This window comes from Tachyglossus aculeatus, unplaced genomic scaffold (assembly GCF_015852505.1).
Source record: "Tachyglossus aculeatus isolate mTacAcu1 unplaced genomic scaffold, mTacAcu1.pri scaffold_136_arrow_ctg1, whole genome shotgun sequence".
Classification (NCBI taxonomy): domain Eukaryota; kingdom Metazoa; phylum Chordata; class Mammalia; order Monotremata; family Tachyglossidae; genus Tachyglossus; species Tachyglossus aculeatus.
The window spans coordinates 696,955-718,433 of NW_024044863.1; the positions used below are offsets into that span (position 1 = coordinate 696,955).

Below are 21,479 nucleotides of genomic sequence, written 5' to 3' on the forward strand. Positions count from 1 at the left end.
TATATGGTTTTAGAGTCAGGAGACACAGATGTCCACCTCTATTGAACAATCGTTTTTATTGAGCACTCACTGTGAGCAGAACACTGTACTGAGGGCTTGGGAGAGTACAACACAACAACATAACAGACACATTCCTTGTCCACAACAGACTTACAGTCTAGAGGGGTAGATGGACATTAATATAAATAAAGTCCAGATATATACATATGTGCTGTGCTATGGTGCTTGGCGGAGCGTGATGAATAAAAAGAGCAGGTCAGGGTAACTCAGAAGGGAGGGGGGAAAAGAGGAAATGAGGGTTTAGTCAGGGACGTCTCCTTGGGGGAGATGTGCCTTCAATAAGGCTTTGAAGGTGGGAAGAGTAATTTTCTGTCGATTATGAAAACGGAGGATGTTCCAGGCTAAAGGCAGGACGTGGACGAGAGGTAAGCGTCTAGATATGCGAGATCGAATTACATTGAGTACATTGGCATTGGCGGAACAAAGTGTGTGGGCTGCGTTGTAGTACGAGAGTAATGACGTGAGACATACATTCTTTTCTTTCCCTTCCTCACTCCCTACTGATTTTTCCATGGCCTCTGGGTGACTGGAGAAAGAGATTCATCGCTGCCCAGGATCGTTCATTAAATAGGATCAGCTATGATCACTTCCAACAGCCCTCAAGTTTGAAGACAGAAAGGAGATATTCAGTACAAATAGAGTAATGACATTTGTTTATTTTTCAAAGTTGAGTTCACTTTTCCTGTGAAGAGCAGTGATATCACCATTTTCTTCGCAGAGCAGTTACTCTTTCCTGTTATAGAAACGAAGAAGGCAGCACTGTTCTGCTAACATCGTGTGAGATTATCAGTTGACACTGATCAGGTTTAACTTCTTCCCTCCAATTTAAACTGTAAACCCCATGTGGGACAGGGACCTGATAAACTTGTATCTGCCCCAGGGCTTAGAAGAGTGCTTTTTATTTATTAATGACTCTCTTCTCCTTCGGACTGTTAGCTCGTAGTGAGCAGGGAATGTGTCTGTTTATTGTTGTATTGTATTCCCTCAAGCGCTTAGTGCAGTGCTCTGCTCACAGTAAGTGCTCTACGAATATGATTAACTGAATGACTGACTACTTCACACATAGTAAATGCTTATCAAATGCCACAATAAACGAGATAGATTACATTCTGCGGGACTAGAGGTTACTTAACCCCATTTTACTTTTTTCTGGGATCCATCATGGCGGAGGTGGGTATTGAAAAATGGTTTGGAGGAGAAGGAGTTATCTTGTCTGCCATAGGTGGAACAGACAGTCGATTATCTAGGTTTTTGTCCCAGCTCTGTCACTGGTCTTTTGATCACCTCGGGCAAGTCATTCAAATACGAGTCACAGTCACACTCACAAAACTTACAAGCACACGACTAAAAAAGAAATGCACAAGGTAGTGAAAGTGGCTAATGGGACATTCCAACCAGGAAAGGGAGCTATCAATCAAGGAAGGCTTCCTGAAGGAAATAACATTTGGCTTTGAGGCAAGGTTCCGTTGTGTTCTGGCTAAGGGAAGAGGGCAGGGTGCTTCCTGAAGCAGTAAGGGAGTAGGTTATGGAATATTGCAGGATCGCCAGCGAGGTCCATTTGGAAGGTTTGCTTGGGAGGAGGAAAGGCCACAGTCTGGGTAGGAGGCTTGGGAGAAGAGATTAGACTGGTATCGGGAAGATTGCAGGATGACAGTCCAAAAGCCAGCAGAGAGGATTTCTCATTTGAGGTCAGTAGAAATTGGTTGGTAAAAAACATGTGACACATTCTCAGCCCACGAGGAGCTTCCACTCTAATGGGCGAGATAGAAAAGTATATTTATAAATGGAGTGATCAGAACAAGTTACTGAGTGTTCAGTGAGATTCCCCGTTCTACCACTTGCCTACTCTCTGACCTTGGGCAAGTCACTTCACTTCTCTGTGCCTCGGTTCCCTCATCTGGAAAACGAGGATTAAGATTGTGAGCCCCATGTGGGACAGAGAATGTGTCCAACCCGAATATCGTGTATCTACCCCAAAGCGTAGAACTATGCCTGGCACATAGTAAGCGTTTAACAAATACTATAATAATAATTCATTAATATTCATTCATTCACTCATTCTATTACTACTGCTATTACGTCTACTGCTACTATTACTACTATATCTACTATGACTACTTCTATTAGTGTTATTACTTCTGCTACCACTACTGCTGCTTTGCTATTATTACTTTTTTTGCTTCTACAATTATCGATCAGTCAAACAGTCAATGACATTTACTGAACACTTCCTGTGTGCAAACCACTATACAATGCACTTGGGAGAGTACAACACAGTAGAGTAGGTAGTCATGAGCCTTGCCTACAAGAAGCCTAAAGTCTAAAGAGGGAGACAGACGCCAAGATAAATTACAGATCGTTATGTATCAAAGTGCTTATGGTGTTCGAATCCAAGTCCTTAGGTGACACAGAAGAGAGGGCTTAGTCAGGGGAGGGATATTGGAGGAGATATGATTTACTAGGACTTTTTAAATATGACATTTATTAAGCACTTACCATGTGCAAAACACTGTTCTAAGCGCTGGGGAGGGTACAGGATGATCAGGTTGTCCAACGAGGGGCTCACAGTCTTAATCTCCATTTTACAGATGAGGTAACTGAAGCACAGAGAAGTTAAGTGACTTGCCCAAAGTCACACAGCTGACAATTGGTGGAGCCGGGATTTGAACCGATGACCTCTGACTCCATAACCCGTGCTCTTTCCAATGAGCCACGCTGCTTCTCTAGGCACAACTCCTCCAAGAGGTCTTCCCTGGCTAAGCCCTCCTTTCCTCTTCTCCCAGTCCTTTCCAATTCGCTCTGACCTGCTCACTTTATCCACCCCCATCGCAGACCCACAGCATTCATGTACAGATCAGTAATTTATTTATTTATATCCAAGTCTGCCTCCCCCACTAGACTGTAAACTCTTTGTGGACAGGGAATGTGTCTATTGATCTCTATATTGTACTCTCCCAAGACTCAATACAGTGTTCTGCACACAGTAAGCTCTCATTAAATTCGATTGACTGAATGAATAAATGAATGAATGAAGTGGGGATTGTGGTGGCCTGTCAGATATGAAGAGGGAGGGAATTCCAAGCCAGAGGGAGGATGTGGGTAAGAGGTCTGTGGTGAGAAAGAAGGGATTGAGGTACAATGAGTAGGCTGGTATTAAAGAAGCTAAGTGTGTGGGTTTGGTTTCAGTAAGAGATGAGTGAAGTAAGGTAGAAGCGGGAGAGATGATTAAGTGCCTTAAAGCCTATAGTTAGGTTTTTCTATTTGATTCACAGATAGATGATCTACAGTTGGAGGTTTTCGAGGAGAGGGGAGATATGGACTGAGCCTTTTTTTAAGAAAAATGATCCGGGCAGCAGAGTAAAGTATGGACTGAAGATGGGAGAAACAGAGAATCACTATTACTACTATTTATTTATTTATTTATTTATTTATTTATTTATTTATTTATTTATTTAAGTATTTATTTATTCATTCATTCATTCATTTATTTATTCATTTATTTATTCATTCGTTCGTTCAGTCGTATTTATTGAGCGCTTCATGTGCACAGAGCACTGTACTAAGCGCTTGGGAAAGTACAATGCAACAATAAAGAGTGACAATCCCTGCCCACAGTGAGCTCACAGTCTGAGGTTGGGGAATACTAATAGTAATGATAGTAACGATGGCATTTATTAAGTGCTTACTATGTGTAAAGAACTGTTCTAAGTGCTGGGGAGGTTACAAGGTAAAGGGGAAGACAAACATCAATACAAATGGCTCAGTGGAAAGAGCACGGGCTATGGAGTCAGAGGTCATGGGTTCAAATCCCGGCTCTGCCACTTGTCAGCTGTTTGACTTTGGACAAGTCACTTAACTTCTCTGGGCCTCAGTTACCTCATCTGTAAAATGGGGATTAAGACTGTGAGCTCCACGTGGGACACCCTGATCACCTTGTAAACTCCCTAGCGCTTAGAACAGTGCTTTTCACATAGTAAGCACTAAATGCCATCATCATTATTATTAACAATACAAAAAAATAAAATTGCAGTTATATACATATGTGCTGTGGGGCTGGGAGATGGGGGAAGAGCCAAGGGAACAAGTCATGGCAACGTAGAAGGGAATGCATGATGAGGAAAAGTGTGACTTGGTCTGGGAAGGCCTCTTGGAGAAGATGTGCCTTCAGTAAAATTTTGAAGTGGTGGGGGGAGAGTAATTATCTGGCGGATTTGAGGAGGGGGTGCGTTCCAAGCCAGAGGCAGGATGTGGACTAGGGCTTGGTGGCAAGACAGGCGAGATCAAGGCACAGTGAGTAGATTAGCACTGGAGAAGCGAGGTTTGCAAGCTGGATTGTAGAAGGAGAGAAGCGAGATGAGGTAGGAGGGAGCAAGGTGATGGAGTGCTTTAATGTCAATGGAGAGGAATTTTTGTTTGATATGGAAGTGGATGAGCAACCATTGGATTTTTTTTCGAGGAGAGGGGTGACGTGTCCAGAACGTTTTGGTGGAAAAATGATCCGGGCAGCAGAGTGAAGTATGGACTACAGTGGGGAGAGATAGGAGGCTGGAGGTCAGCATGGAGAGACTAATGCAGTAATCCAGACGGGATAGGATGAGTGAATGTATTAGCGTGGTAGCAGTATGGATGGAGAGGAAAGGGCGGATTTTAGCGATGTTGTGACGGTGGAACCTCAGGACTTCACGATGGATTGAATTTGTGAGTTGAATGAAAGAGAGGAGTCAAGGATAACGCCAAGGTAATGGGTTTGTGAGACAGGAAGGATGGTGGTGCTGTCTACAGTGATGGGAAAGTACTACTACTACTACTACTACTACTACTACTACTACTACTACTACTACTACTACTATCCTGAACCCCATGAGCGACAGAGACTCTGTCCAGCCCGATTTGCTTGTATTCAGCCCAGCGCTTAATACAATACCTGACAAATAGTAAGCACTTAACAAATACCACAATTATTATTCTACTACTCATACGATCACAACTAGCTCTGAAGTTGTTGCCGAAATGGATGGGGCAGGTCTAGTCGACAAAGTGGCGAGCGGCTCAGACTTGGGAGCAGAAACAGAAAAAGAGGATGAGGAAGGAAGACCTGAGGGGGAGCTATAAGTCCATCCTCAGGAAGGAAAGCTTTGGCCATTCAATTTCTTTTTCTGTTACAGAATCACAAACAAGGATCCAAAGCCTCTTAATTTTTCTTTAAGAAAATCACCTTCTTGGCTACGTCCTTGATGGCCTGCTTCACCAGCTGGTTTCGTAGGGTGTAGATAAAGGGGTTCAGCATGGGGGCCACGGAAGTGTTTAGCACCGCCACCCACTTGTTGAAGTCTAAACCTTCCTTGGGGGATGGCTTGATGTACGTGAATATGCAGCTGCCATAAGAGAGGGAGATGAGGATCATGTGGGAGGAGCAGGTGGAAAAGGCTTTTTGTCTTTGCTGGGTGGAGGGCAGTCTCAGGATGGTGCAGATGATGGCCGTGTAGGACACAGCGACTAGTGCCAGAGTGACCAGGAGTGTCCTAAATGCAAATATAAAATTCATCTTCTCTAATAATTGCGTGTCAGTGCACGAGATTTCCAGCATGGGCGCAGTGTCACAGGTGAAATGGTTGATGACGTTCGAGTCACAGAAATCCAGCTGGAGACCCAGGATGAGGCCCGGAAAGATGATCAGGAAGCCGACCAGCCAGGAGCAGAGGACTAGCAGGGTGCAGACTCTCCGAATCATGATGGTCAAGTAGAGCAGCGGCAGGCAGATGGCGACATAGCGATCGTAGGACACGGCGTCCAGGAGGAAGAAATCCGTCCCCCCCAGGAAGATGAAGAAGAACAGCTGAATGACACAAGCATTATAGGAAATGGTCCTGTCCCCGGTCGAAATACCCACCAGCAGTTTGGGAATGGTGACCGACGTAAACGAAATTTCTAGGAAGGAGAAATTCTGAAGGAAGAAGTACATTGGGGTCCGGAGGTGGGAGTCCAGTAGGGTGAGAGTGAGGATCATCATCATCATCATCATCAATCGTATTTATTGAGCGCTTACTGTGTGCAGAGCACTGTACTAAGCTCTTGGGAAGTACAAGTTGGCAACATATAGAGACAGTCCCTACCCAACAGTGGGCTCACAGTCTAGAAGGATGGTCAGGTTCCCAGTGATGCTCAACAGGTAACTGAGTAGCAGGAATAAAAAGATGACAATCTTCCAGTCTGGATTGTCTGTCAGCCCTAGGAGGATGAACTCGGTCACTGAGGTCTGATTTCTCATCGCTGACTCTAGATTTTCTCCGGGGTCACAACTGAGGATAAGAGAGGAAGCAGACGTGAAGTTGGTCAGGGAAGTTTTCTGTTTATTGTTACATTATTCTCTTTCGAGCGCTTAGTACAGCGCTCTGAAAAAGGTAAGCGCTCAATAAATACGATTAAATGAGGAGAGAGGCTGAAAAGGGAAACTCAACGAAACCAGTTGGAATGCTTCTCCTTTTCTCATTGGACCGAATCATTATCATTACCCTGGCTTTCTTTATTAACCCAATCCTCATCAGCGTTTATTGGGCAACTCTTCTATACAAAACACTCTCATAGGCTCTTAGGGAAGTAAAATCAATCCGTCGGTGGTATTTATTGTGTGCTTACTACATACAGAGCACAACAATAGACTACAGACCCCGCCTGTGGGGAGTTTACAATCTAATGGGTGAGATCAGCAATAAAAAGTAGCAATCGAGGAATTCACCCGGATTTTTGAACCCAGCTTCAGGGAAGTCATCAGTCGCATCAGCCATCGCCAGGCAGAGCTGGCGCTAGAATCCCAGGGATCCAAGAGCTGAGAACCATCAAATGGATCCCTAGCAGGGCTCCAGGCCAGGATCTGCCTGGTGAAAAGGAGACAGTTGCCAGGGACAATAGATCACCTGAGGCACGGGCCAATCCCAAACCCTCAGAGATCGGCCCAGCCAGCAAAAATACTAATCCAGCCGATTCCTTTCCAGCTGTCTCTATCTCCTTCCCTGACCAAATCAGAAAGGTCAGATATGGGACAGGAGAAACCAGCAGAGGTCAGATTTCGGGAGGACCTAGGTATTTAAGTAGGAATGTGTACTTACTTTTCTGACACTCTGGAAGGTTTTGGTCAGAGTTTTCCCGCTGAAAATATGGTTCGTTCGTTTGAAAATCCGAATCGACCTTCTCCCTATTTTCAGGAAGAATTGCATTCCATTTAAACAGCCCAAATCTCTTCCCATTTTTGTGGTGCCCTGCCAGACAGGACAGAATTTCCCTTATCTTCGTCCTTCTGCTGCTGCTACTTCCATCGGTTTGCGGAGGGGAGAGGAGTCGGGGTCCTGGGGGACACCCTTCCTGCCAGCCTACCAGCGGGGATGGAGAAACGTACGTTCTAGAGGGAAGGAAAGACAAGATAACTGAGACTGGAGAAAGCAAGCTGCTTCCTAACTGTCACAGAAAGGAGATTTGACATTATTCTTCTCTCCCCCAGCCCTTATTTTACAGGGACAAAATTCAGCCCCTTTATGAGTTCTTCTCAATGTAGATGGGGAGGGCTTTTTAGATAACAAAGAAGGCATTCCCTGGAGATGCTTATAGCAAGGAACTAATGAACTCGGCTCTCGATCCCCCCGAGCAAAGAATTTTAATTTGCCAGGATAAGCCTCGAAGAAGGAGTGATGGGAATCTTGAAGGGTTCCTTCCTGGAGCTGGGGTAGGCTTCACTCATCACCTAGTGGTCCCTGGTCCCTGGGCTACCCGCGGGGCAAAAGTGGCCACTGTACCTCTAGCCGTATTGGGGCGCTCCTGTAGCAGCTGCTGCTGTTGCTCTTTTTTATTCTCCTGCTGTTCTCAAGAAAGTGGAAAATATCCTTCCGGCCCTTAGTCCTACTTCATTCATTCAATCGTATTTCATTCGATCATATTTATTGAATACAGAGCAAAGTACTAAGCGCTTGGGAGAGTACACTATACCAATAAACAGATATATTCCCTGCCCACAGCGAGCTTACAGTCTGGAGGGGGAGAAAGACATAAATATAAATAAACGAAATTATAGATATGCACATATGTGCTGTGGTGTTGGGACGGGAGCAATAATAAAGGAAGCAAGTCAGGGCGATGCAGAAGGGAGTGGGAGAAGAGGAAATTAGGGTTTAGTCAGGGAATGCCACCGTGTGACACACTCAGCGATGCCTGACCACATCGGGAAAGCTCAGGGGTGTCTGCAGATGATGAGATCTTGGACATCTGTAATTCATCGAACAACATATCTGTAACTGATTTATTTATACTAATGTCTGTCACCCCTTCTAGACTGTACACTCGTTGTGCTCAGGGAATGTGCCTGTTGTATTGTTATATTGTACTCTCCCAAGCGCTTAGGACATGCTCTGCACACAGTAAGTGCTCAATAAATATGGTTGACTGGAGATGTTCTGTTCGGTGACTGCAAGTGGCAACTGCTCTCCCTGCCAGCTCTTTGACAATGCGGACAGCAGGACAATAGGGGCGAGGGGCCGAGGTGGGGGGAGGGGGCATGAGACTGTGAAGGCTCAGTGCATTGCAATCACCACTGTGGCACACAGTAGCCGCTCAATTGTCCGTCATCTATAACGGGAACTGTCTTCTCTGCTATTTTATTATTATTATTATAATTATTAATATTGTATTTGTTGATCGATTACTATGTGTCTGGCACTGTACTAAATGCTAGGGTGGATACAAGCAAATTGGGTTGAACACAGTCCCTGTCCCAAGTGGGGCTCGCAGTCTCAATCCCCATTTTCCAGATGAGGAAACTGAGGCCCAGAGAAGTGAAGTGACTTGCCCAAGGTCACACAGCAAACAGATGGTGGAGCTGGGATTACAACCCATGACCCTCTGACTCCCAAGCCTGTGCCCTATTCCTTACACCATGTTGCTTCCAAGAAAATGAGATCGTTGAGGGCAGGGAAAGTTTTCATACTCATCACCCCCACTTATATCAACACCTCTATACTCAGTGGCTTCCCGCTACCTGAAATTTATTAGATTGTAGGCTCTTTGAGGACATGGATCATCTTCCCTAGCATGGTGTAGTTTAGAAAGCACAGACCTGGGAGTCAGAAGGTCATGGGTTCTAATTACGACTCTGCCACTTGTCTGCTGTATGGCCTTGGATAACTTACTTCACTCCTCTGTGCCTCAGTCCCCTCATCTATAAAATGGGGATTAAGACTGTAAGCCCCATGCAGGACAGAGACTGTGATCAACTCGATTTGCTTGTATCCACCCCAGCGTTTAGTACAGTGCCTAGCACATAGTAAGAGCTTAAGAAATGCCACAATTATCATTATTATTATTACTAACTCTACTGTTCTCTTCCTAGTACTTAGTACTTAAACATAGTTAGTATTCAATCCATACTATTGATTGTTTGATTACTAATTCTTGAATATTCTCCCAACTGTTTAAAAGTGCTCAATAAATAATAATATTATTAGACAGTGAGCTCCTTAAGGGCAAGTATCATGTCTACTGACTCTACTGTACTCTCCCAAGAACTAATTCAGAGCCCTGCAAACAGTAGGTATACAGTCAATTCTATTGGCTGACTGATTACTTTATGGATCTATTACTCTGATTCTGGGGGATATAGGAAAGTGTCGTGCTTCACTGTCACACGTGGGTGTGAGAACAGGGCTGAGATCACTGCTCACACTCTCAAAGTGTGGAAATTGAAGTATTGGAGGCAAACGTGCTACAAACACTTGGTAGGTACCAGCACTTGGTAGGTGTTTAATCAATCAATACTATTGACTGGAAAATCTGGACATTCATTCATTCATTCAATAGTATTTATTGAGCGTTTACTCTGTGCAGAGCATTTTACTACGCGCTTGTGGCGGCCAGGAGGAAGAACTCGGTCTTCTCTGGCAGGATATAGAAACCAGCTGTGTTACACAACTATTGTAAGAAATGGTCCTGTCCCCAGTGATGTTTGCAGCTAGGAATCTGGGAATGCAGGAGGACATGAAGATCTCCAGGAAGGAGAAAGTGTGCAGGAAGAAGTACATGGGAGGGCAGAAACAGGAGTCAAGAAGAGAGAAGGTGACGATGGTCAGATTTCTGGTGAAGTTCAGAACATAGGTAAAGAGGAGAAAGGCGACCTATCGGAATACATTGCTGAGGGTCATGATCTGCTCTAAAATAATTCATTCATTCATTTAATCAATTAAATCAATCAATCGAGTGCTTACTGTGTTCAGAGAATTGTACTAAGCGCTTGGGAAGTATAAGTTGGCAACATGTAGAGACGGTCCCTCTCCAATAACGGGCCCACAGTCTAGAAGATGGAGACAGACAACAAAACAAAACATGTAGACAGGTGTCAAAATCGTCAGAACAAATAGAATTAAATCTATATGCACATCGTTAACAAAATAAGTAGAATAGTGAATATGTACAAGTAAAATAAATAGTGCAAAAGATCTATAAAAATATATATATATATACAAGTGCTGTTGGGCGGGGTAGAAGGTAGGGCGGGGGGGATTCACTCATTCATTCATTCATTCAATCATATTTATTGAGCGCTTACTGTGTGCAGAGCACTGTACTAAGCGCTTGGGAAGTACAAGTTGACAACATATAGAGACGGTCCCTACACAACAGTGGGCTCACAGTCTAGAAGGGAGAGACAGAGAACGAAACAAAACATATTAACAAAATAAAATAAATAGAATAAATATGTACAAATAAAATAAATAAATAAATATGGTCATTCATTCATTCATTCATTCAATCGTATATATAGAGCGCTTACTGTGTGCAGAGCACTGGACTAAGCTCTTGGGAAGTACAAGTTGGCAACATATAGAGACAGTCCCTACCCAACAGCGGGTTCACAGTCTAGAAAGGGGAGACAGAGAACAAAACAAAACATATTAACAAAATAAAATAAATAGAATAAATGTGTACAAGTAAAATAAATCAACATCTAGACTCAGCTTGGTGTACTGTCTGAAGCCCAGGCCTGGGAGCCAAAAGGACCTAGGTTCTAATCCTGCCTCCTCCACTTGTCTGCTGGGTGACTCTGGGCAAGTCACTTCCCTTCTCTATGCCTCAGTTCCCTCATATGTAAAACGGGGGTTGAGACTGTGAGCCCCATGTGGTACAGGGACTGTGTCCAACCCAACTGGCTTGGATCCACCGCAGCGCTTAGTACAGTGCTCAGCACATAGTAAGCGCTTAACAAACACGATTATTATTATTATTATTGTTATTATTATTCTCTACCTCAGTTCCCTCATCTGTAAAACGGGGGTTGAGACGGTGAGCCCCACGTGGGACAGGGACTGTGTCCAACTCAATCAATCAATCAATATTATTTATTGAGCGCTTCCTGTGTGCAGAGCACTGTACTAAGCGCTTGGGAAGTACAAGTTGGCAACAAATAGAGAAGGTCCCTACCCAACAGTGGGCTCACAGTCTAGAAGGGGGAGACAGAGAACAAAACAAAACATATTAACAAAATAAAATAAATAGAATAGATATGTACAAGTAAAATGAATAAATAAATAGAGTAATAAATACGTACAAACATATATACATATATACAGGTGCTGTGGAGAAGGGAAGGAGGTAAGGCGGGGGGTGGAGAGGGGGACGAGGGGGAGAGGAAGGAAGGGGCTCAGTCTGGGAAGGCCTCCTGGAGGAGGTGAGCTCTCAGTAGGGCCTTGAAGGGAGGAAGAGAGCTAGCTTGGCAGATGTGCAGAGGGAGGGAATTCCAGGCCAGGGGGATGACGTGGGCCGGGGGTCGACGGCGGGACAGGCGAAAACGAGGCACGGTGAGGAGATTAGCGGCAGAGGAGTGGAGGGTGCGGACTGGGCTTTAGAAGGAGAGAAGGGAGGTGAGGTAGGAGGGGGCGAGGTGATGGAGAGCCTTGAAGCCGAGGGTGAGGAGTTTCTGCCTGATGCGTAGGTTGATTGGTACCCATTGGAGATTTATGAGGAGGGGGGTACCATGCCCAGAGCGCTTCTGGACAATGACAATCCGGGCAGCGGCGTGAATAGGGTTAGGAGTGGCTTGTACAACCCGATTGGCTTGTATCTGCCCCAGCGCATAGCACAGTGCCTGGCACATAGTAAGCGCTTAACAAGCACAATCATTATTATCATCATTATTATAATTATTCCCTTGCCCTCATTTCTCTCATCCGTCAAATGGGAAGAAGGAAAGAGGATTTGTACATGAGTTACAATTAATAGAGTGTGTGAGCTATGGACAGAGAAGCAGCATAGCTCACTGGATAGAGCATGAGCCTGGGAGTCAGAAGGTCATAGGTTCTAGTCCCGGCTCTGCCACTTACCTTATGTGTGACCTTGGGCAAGTCACTCAGCATCTCTGTGCCTCAATTACCTCATCTGTAAAATGGGGAGTGAGGCTGTGAGCCCCATGTGAACAGGGACTGTGTACAACCCAATTTGTGTCTATCCACCCCAGTGCTTAGTACACTGCCTGACACCTAGTAAGTGCTTAACAAATACCGTAATTATTATTATTATTATTATTATTATTATTATTATTACCGATTGTGAGTACCCAAATGCTTAAGTGGGACAGAAGTGCTGAAATGGCAGTCATGGGGGATATAAAGGAGAGACTTCCTGGAGGTGATGTGATTTCAACAGGGTTTGGATGAAAGGGAGAGTAGTGGAGTGCCAGATGTGGAAAGGGAGAATTCCAGATAGAAGGAAGCGTGTTGGCAGCGGGAGAGATGAGGACAAAGGTGAAAGCTGTAAAAATCACAATCTTTTTCTTACACGGAATAGGGGTATGCAGATTGTTAAACACATGGTTCTGAACTGTGGTTTCTCATTAAATCTGTGCTGTATTCTCTCAGGAGAGCCTTATCTAGGCAAACGAATCCCCCAGGGCCTGAAGCTCCCCAGCCTGAGTTTACAACAGAAAATACGAATTAGGTTTGGTGGAAGCTTTTGTTCTCTCGGTAGCTGTGGGGTTCACTTAAGTATAGCTCTACTCTCCAAGCTCCCAGAAACCTCGTCCGCACCCCACCCCCACAGAGACTTATGTTCCAACCGAACTAATCATTCCCTTAGTGCCTCATTAGTCACTTCTCAAAGATTATGTCTCAGGAGAGGACTCGATTTGCCTACCTCTGACACAACAGTGGAATGATGAACAGTTTCTGAGTGGGTTTGATCACTCCAGAGGGGTTGCTTTCGAGAAGTAGCAAGGGCCAGATCAAAGAGTGCGAGCTTCAGGGTCAGAGAACCTGGGCTTTAATCCCTTATCTGCTGGCTGACCTTGGACAAGTCATTTAACTTTTTTGTGCCTTAGTCCTTCGTCTGCAAAATGGGTATTCTATACCTGTTCTTCCCCGTATTTAGACTGTGAGCCCCATACCTTGATTACCCTGTGTCTACTCCTGCACTTAGTACAGTACTTGGCACATAGTAATGGCTTAACAACAGTAATAATGATGATGATGGTGTTCGTTAAGCACTTACAATGTGGCAGAAATTGTACTAAGCGCTGGAGTGGATACAGGCAGATCGAGTTGGACATAGTCCCTGTCACAGTCTCAACCCCCATTTCATAAATGAGGTAACTGAGGTCCAGAGAAGTGAAGTGACTTACCTAAGGCAACACAGCAAGCAAGTGGTGTATCGAGGATTCGAACTCAGGTCCTTCTGACTCTCAGGCCCGTGTTCTATCCACTATGCAATGCTGCTTCCCAATAGCAACTACCTAATAATCAAATACCAAATAACAAATACCAGTATTGTTATTATTATTATTGTTGTTGTTATTAATAATATTTCACTGTTAAGGAGTCGTAAAGAATTTGGTGCCGAGTCATACAGAACACTTTTACATCCAATCTCTTCTCAAGGTAGCAGCAATTTGCAATTAGGCAATCAATTGAAAGTACTGAACACTTACTGTGTGTGTACAGAGATCTGTAGTGAGCACTTGGGATACTGCAGTAGAGGTAGAAGTCATGGTTCCCAGCCTCAAATGTATTACAGTCTATCAAAGTATTGAATGACTGTTTATTGTGTTTGGAACACTCTACTGAATGCTTGGGAGAATATAATAGAAAAAACCACAATCCTTGCCCACAAAGAGATTACAGTCTAGTGGGGGAGATAGGCACGAAAGTAATTTATAAACGAAGAAAGTGGTCTTATAGTAGAGTAGGTAATATGGTATGTACTGAAGTGTAATGAGAAGAGGGGAGTACAAAAAGGCTGAAAAAGAGAGTAGGGATGATGTGACCTAGAAAAAAGAAAATTAATTGGGATAGGTATCCTTGAATTTAAATAATAATAATAGTAGTATTTGTTAAGCACTTACTCTGCACCAGGCACTGTACCAAACACAGGGGTGGATACAAGCAAATCACGTTGGACACAGTCCCTGTCCCAGGTGGGGCTCACAGTCTTAATCCCCATTTTACAAATGAGGTAACTGAGGCACAGAGAAGTGAAGTGACTTGCTTAAGGTCCAAGAGCAGACAAGTGGCAGAGCTGAGTTTAGGACCCAGCCCCTTCTGACTCCCAGGCCCATGCTCTATCCACAAAGCAATACTGCTTCTCTCAGAGGGCTTGGAATGTGGGGAGAGCTGTGGACCGGTGGATTTGAAGTGGGAGGGGGTTCCAGGCAGGAGGAAGGTTCATAGGACAATTACTGGAGACAAGAGAGTTGGGAACATATCACATGAGAAGGTATGCTTGTGAGGGAAAGGAGAGTGCGAGCTGAATCTAGTAGGAGAACGGAGTGGATATATAATAATAATGAAAATAATAATACCTATGGCATTCATTAAGCGCTCTTATGTCAAGTACTATTTTAAGCACTAGGGTGCATGAAAATTAATCAGATCGGACATGGGAACTGTCCCACATAGGGTTCACAGCCCAAGTATTGAACTCCTATTTTTTAGATGAAGAATCTGAAGCACAGAGAAGTTAAGTGGCTTGTCCCAGGTCTCACAGCAACAAGTGGCAGAGCTGGGTTTAGAACCCAGGTTCTCTGACTCCCAGGCACCTGCTCTTTCCACTAGACCAAGCTCTGACAAGATGTGTGTGTGTGTGTGTGTGTGTGTGTGAGTGTATGTATATGTGTGTGTGTGCCTATATATGTGTATGTATGAGGAGCAAAGATCATGTTAAGTTGGCAACAGAAGTGATAATAGCACTAGCATGATGTAAATGGTATTTTGTAAGTGTTTTCTAAGTACCAGGCACTGTACTAAGCACCAGGATAGGTACAAGATAATCAGGTTGGACAGAGCACAGGTCCCACATGGAGCTCACAGTCTTAATCCCCATTTTACAGAAGAGGTAACTGAGGTCCAGAGAAGTGAAGTGACTTGCCCAGGGTCTCACAGGAGACAAGTGGTGGAGCCGGGATTAGAACCCAGGTCTTTGTGACTCTCAGGCCTGTACCCTATGCACCAGGCCATACTGTTTCTCATCAGTGCTACTGCTATTACTTCTATTACTATTTTTAATAATAATATAATAATAATAATGGTATTTGTTAAGCACCTACTATGTGTGAAGCACTGTTCTAAGCACTGGGGGATACAAGTTGATTAAGTTGTCCCACGTGGGGCTCACAATCTTAATCCCCATTTTCCAGGTGAGGTAACTGAGGCACAAAGAAGTTAAGTGACTTGCCCAAAGTCACACAGCAGGTAAGTGGTGGAGCTGGGATTAGAACCCATGACCTCTGACTCCCAAGCCCAGGCTCTTTCCACTGAGCCACGCTGTACTCTAGTCCTACTGCTGTTGCTGCTGCGACTAGTACTAGATAGCCATTATTATCACTACTACTAATATTATAGTTACTATTTTATCTAGTAATACTAGTAACAGTTCTATTAGTAGGAATTATAATAGTAGTAATCTAGTCGCCTGTTGGCAAGCCTATGCTCCAAGCTACCATTGCCTGCAGTGAATGCCAGTTGCTGGGGCAGCAACTGAGTCCAATTACTGAGGCCTGGGAGAAAGAGCAGGCCCACCTGAGAGAAGAAAGGGACAGTGGACCTGCTGCTTCAGCTAGTGTATGAGTCACTGAGGTAGGAAGTGAAGGGGAAGCTAGCCAGGAAAATCGAAAGTAACAGTAGAAATTCGTAGAGTTCAGACCTGAAAAAGCTATACAGAATGCACCAGGTACCCAAGAAAACTGTAGGCAAAGAGAAGGGCATGGACTTCCTATATTAACACTTGCAGGCATAAGAGATAATGAAGACCCACATCATTATTATTATTACTAGTAATAATAATAATAATGATAGTATTTGTTAAGTGTTTACTATGTTCCAGGCACTGTACTAAGCACTGCGGTGAAAAGAAGCATGGCGTAGTGGAAAGAGCAGGGGTCTGGGAGTCAAAACGTCATGGGTTCTAATTCCAGATCTGCCATTTGTCTGCTGTGTGAAGTCACTTTACTTCTCTGGGCCTCAGTTACCTCATCAGACTGTAAGCCCATCTTCTAGACCGTGAGGCGGTTGTCCGGTAGGGACCATCTCTAGATATTGCTGATTTGTACTTCCCAAGTGCTTAATACAGTGCACACAGTAAGCTCTCAATAAATATGATTGAATGAATTAACGAATCTGTAAAATGGGGATTGAGACTGTGAGCCCCATTTCGGGTGGGGACAGTGTTCAAACCGATATGCCTGTCTCCACTCCAGCACTTGGTAAAGTGCCTGGCACATAGTAAGTGCTTAGCAAATATGCCCATTTCACAAATGAGATAATTGAGACCCAGAGAAGTGAAGTGAGTTGCCCAAAATCACAAAGCGATGAGTGGCAGAGTCAGGATGAGCACCCAGCTCCTTCTGACTCCCAGGCCCATGCTTCATCCACGAGGAAACACTGTTTCTCTTATCATTCATCAATCAATCAATCAATCAACCAATCGTATTTATTGAGCACTTACTGTGTGTAGAGCACTGTACTAAGCGCTTGGGAAGTACAAGTTGGCAACACACAGAGACGGTCCCTACCCTACAGTCTAGAAAGGGGGAGACAGAGAACAAAACAAAACATATCAACAAAATAAAATAAATAGAATAGATATGTACACGTAAAATAAATAAATGAATAAATAAATAAATAAATACGTACAAACATATATACATATATACAGATGCTGTGGGGAAGGGAAGGAGGTAAGGCGGTGGGGATGGAAAGGGGAAGGAGGGGGAGAGGAAGGAGGGGGCTCAGTCTGGGAAGGCCTCCTGGAGGAGGTGAGCTCTCAGTAGGGCCTTGAAGGGAGGAAGAGAGCTAGCTTGGCGGATGTGTGGAGGGAGGGCATTTCAGGCCAGGGTGATGACGTGGGCCGGGGGTCGACGGCGGGACAGGCGAGAACGAGGCACGGTGAGGAGATTAGCGGCAGAGGAGCGGAGAGTGCGGGCTGGGCTATAGAAGGAGAGAAGGGAGGTGAGGTAGGAGGGGGCGAGGTGATGGAGAGCCTTGAAGCCAAGGGTGAGGAGTTTCTGCCTGATGCGTAGGTTGATTGGTAGCCACTGGAGATTTTTGAGGGGGGGGAGTAACATGCCCAGAGCGTTTCTGGGCAAAGACAATCCGGGCAGCAGCATGAAGTATGGATTGAAGTGGGGAGAGACAAGAGGATGGGAGATAGGAGAGGAGGCTGATACATACATAGCATATGATTATACATATGATGCATATGCATGCATATGATTCATGCATAGCATCCCTAGAACTGAGGAGGAATGGTTTATCATTTTGTTGAAAATATAAGAGGAGCCATGATCAGAGATTAGGGACAAAATAACACTTTCTACTGACCATTCTCCCCAACATCTGCAGCATGAGACTTCCTTAATCCTTGGGAAGGTTAGTGACTGTGGTAGTCATTGTTTTGACTTTGGGTATGCCATGAACTCCAAATCACAAAGAACCTGAAGTCCTGCTCCTCTAGTCACAGCTCCCTAATGTCTTTTGTTTTTTTTATTTCGTTTAATGTGTATTTGTCCTTGTCTCTTATGTTGTCTTAATGTTTTATTGTTTCATTGCTCTCATTGTGTGTCTCAAGTACTCTCCCCCATCTTTATTCATAGATTGTGAGCCTCTCAAGGGACAGGATCTGTGCCTAATTCCCTCTTGTGTACTCTTTCCCGGTGCTTAGTACAGTGCTCCGCTCTGCATATAGTAAATGCTTAATGTTATTTCTAGTACTAGTAGTAATCAAGATAATACTACTAGCAGTATTTAACTCTAAAGACTTCTTCTTTATCCCTAAACCTGTCTCAAACTAGAAGACAACATTAATCAATCAATGATAATTATTGAGCATTTACAGTGCAGAACACTGCACTAAAGCACTTTGGAGAGTACAGTACAACATGGTTGGCAGAGAACTTCCCTGCACACATTCAAATAATTAGTCAATCAATTGTATTTACTGAGTGCTTACTGTGTGCAGAGCACTGAATTAAGTGGCTGGGAGAATACAACGGAGTTGGTAGACACGTTCCCTACCCACATTTATCAGTCGATAGTATTTATTGAGTGTTTACTTAGTGCAGAGTACAGTACTCAGCGATTGGGAGAGGACAATGCAACAGATTTGGTAGATGTTTTCCCTACCCACAGTGAGCTCTCAGTCTAGAGACCAATTTAACATTTCTATCCCTCAGCCTATGCTCAAACCTGCCCTTTTTCCTTACTTTACAGTTTGTAAATCAGTAAGATACCTACAGTATTTTATAAGCACTATAATAAGAATGGATATATTGATATATGATATAGATAATATAATAACAATAATTGTGGTATTTTTTAAGCGCGTACTATGAGTCAAGCATTATACTAAGTCCTGTGGTACATACAAGATAATCAGGTCCCTTTTAGGGCCCCCAGTCCCAGTAGGAGGGAGAACCGATGTTGAATCCCCGTTTTGCTCCTATTGTATGCCAAGCACTGGGATAGGGTCGTTGGACACAGTGTCTGGTCTGCCTGAGGCTTACAGTCTAAGAGAGAGGAAGAGCAAAAATGGAATCCTTGCCTTCCTGGAGTTTACAATATAATGGGTTATTGGATATCCGCCCACAGTGTATGAAAGAAACCAAGGTTCCAGGCAATTTATGAGTTAAAACACAGGGAATAATAACAATACTATTACTATGGGCCAAACACTGTTCTAAGCTCCTGGATATATGCAAATTAATCGGGTTGGACACAGTTCCTGTCCTACATGGAGCTCACACTCTTATTCCCCATTTTGCAAATAAGGTAACTGAGGCCCAGAGAAGTGAAGTGACTTTCCCAAGGTCACACAGCAGACACATGGCAGAGCCGAAATTAGAAGCCAGGTCCTTCTGACTTCCAGGCCCGTTCTCTATCCACTAGGCTACGATGCTTGCCGAAAGCCATGATATTTGAATGAAAGTTTCACATTAATTGGTCAATCAATGATATCTATTGCACACTTACCGGATACTAGACACTGTACTAGGCACTTAGCAGATGACGAAACTGGGAGGAAACAGTCCCTCCCAAAGCGAAATTGCAGTCTAGACAGGGAGACAGACATTAATATCAATAAATATATTACAGATATGTGCATAAGTGTTCTGGGACTGGGTGGGTGAAACAGGTAGCAAATCAGGGTGATGTAGAAAGGGGTGGGAGAAGAGGAAATTAAGGCCTAGCTGAGGAAGGACTCTTGAAGGAGATGTGCCTTCCATGGAGCAGTGCATTCTATGTTGAGTTGAATATATACACTGAGGGTGAGAATTGAATACCTCAGTGATAAAGCAACTGGAGAGTTTGTCATGACTGAGATTGTGAGTTAGGGAAGAATTCTATAGAACAGGATCATAATAATAATATGAAGACTAATAATGGTATTTTTTAAGCACCTTACTATGTGCCAAGCAGTGTTCTAAGTGCTGGGTTAGATACAAGGTAATCAGGTTGTTCCATGTGGGGCTCACAGTCTTCACCTCAATTTTACAGATAAGGTAACTGAGGCACAGAGAAGTGAAGTGGCTTTCCCAAGGCCATACAGCAGACCAGTGACGGGAGCGGGATTAGAACCCATGTCCTCTGACTCCCAAGCCCGTGCTCTTGCCACTAAACCATGGTCTCCCGACAGCTGATTGGATATGCATATCTGACTACAGCCTTGCCAAGCTAGCTCTCTTCCTCCCTTCAAAGCCCGAATGAGAGCTCTCCTCCTCCAGGAGGCCTTCCCAGACTGAGTCCCCTTTTTTCTCTCCTCCTCCCCATCCCCCCCGCCCAACCTCCTTCCCCTCCCCACAGCACCAGTATATATGTTTTTATAGATTTAGTATGCTATTTATTTTACTTGTACATATTTATTATTCTATTTATTTTGTTAATAATGTGCATCTAGCTTTATTTTTATTTATTCTGATGACCTGACACCTGTCCACATATTTTGTTGTGTTGTCTGTCTCCCCCTTCTTGACTGTGAGCCCGTTGTTGGGTAGGGACCTTCTCTACATGTTGCTAACTTGTACTTCCCAAGCTTTTAGTACAGTGCTCTGCACACAGTAAGCGCTCAATAAACACGATTGAATGCATGAATGAATGGCCATGAAAGTCAGGTGCACATTTCCCAGAGAGAGAGCTGGAAGTCTGTACCTACCTGCACTTGGAAGTCCTTAAACCCACCAAAATTCTCACGGCAACGCAGAAGTTAATGCTGTGTGACCTTGAATTAGTCACTTCACTTCTCTGTGCCTAAATTAACTGATCTGCAAAATGGGGATTAAGAGTGTGAACTCTTGGTGAGATAGGGACTGTGTCTAACCAGATTCACTTGTATCTATCCCAGCGCTTAGAAAACTGCTTGGCACACAGTATGAGCTTAACAAGGACCATAATAATAATGATAATAGTAATAATAATAGCAATAATAAATGTATGCAGGAGGTGCAGAGGGGATGGGGCAGGACAGTGAATGGAGCTGTGGGTAGGAGGGTGGGGAGCCGTTAGGGGGGTGGCAATTGACAGAAGGAGTGTAGTCTTAGAGAGGGCAGGGAAGGTAGTGAGTGGGATCAAGAGTGGGAGGGTTAAAGTGAGGTCTGGAGGAGGGAGGACTGGTACATCCAAACCATTTTAAAATGGCCGCCCCACAGCCGTGAAGCGGATGAAGCCGGTGGGCCACTGACAAAAAAAACAAGATGGACACCTCACTGTCATCTCCACAGTTACTCTGGAGGTTCTCCCTGTGCGACGCACGCCCGTGTTACGGGCCAGTGGGGTAGTCACGTGAGGCAGGGCCACTACCCCACCCAAGGTCTCCAAGATCCCCAGCAGTGCCGGAACCCCGGGGAGCCAGGCCCGAACAGGACATAATGAGGCCCCTCAGCCCAACGTGTGACCCGTCCCCCGGGG

The 21,479-nt window shown here is 44.4% G+C and overlaps 1 protein-coding gene across 1 annotated transcript; it reads right to left on the bottom strand.

The window, feature by feature from the left end:
• Positions 1-5,251: 5,251 nt before the first annotated feature.
• LOC119923007 (olfactory receptor 6C76-like) lies at positions 5,252-6,328 on the bottom strand. The gene is made up of 2 exons (XM_038742596.1): positions 6,204-6,328; positions 5,252-6,065 (listed from the first exon to the last, which is right to left on the bottom strand). Exons 1-2 carry the CDS (start codon positions 6,326-6,328, stop codon positions 5,252-5,254), a joined length of 939 nt encoding a protein of 312 aa, XP_038598524.1.
• Between the last annotated feature and the right edge of the window lie 15,151 nt (positions 6,329-21,479).

Excerpts from the sequence above, each read along its gene's own strand:
- LOC119923007 (XM_038742596.1), bottom strand. The coding sequence starts at position 6,328 with ATGAGAAATCAGACCTCAGTGACCGAGTTCATCCTCCTAGGGCTGACA. Across the intron at positions 6,066-6,203 it reads AGCATCACTGGGAACCTGAC|GATCCTCACTCTCACCCTAC; the intron begins CATCCTTCTAGA and ends GATGATGATGAT.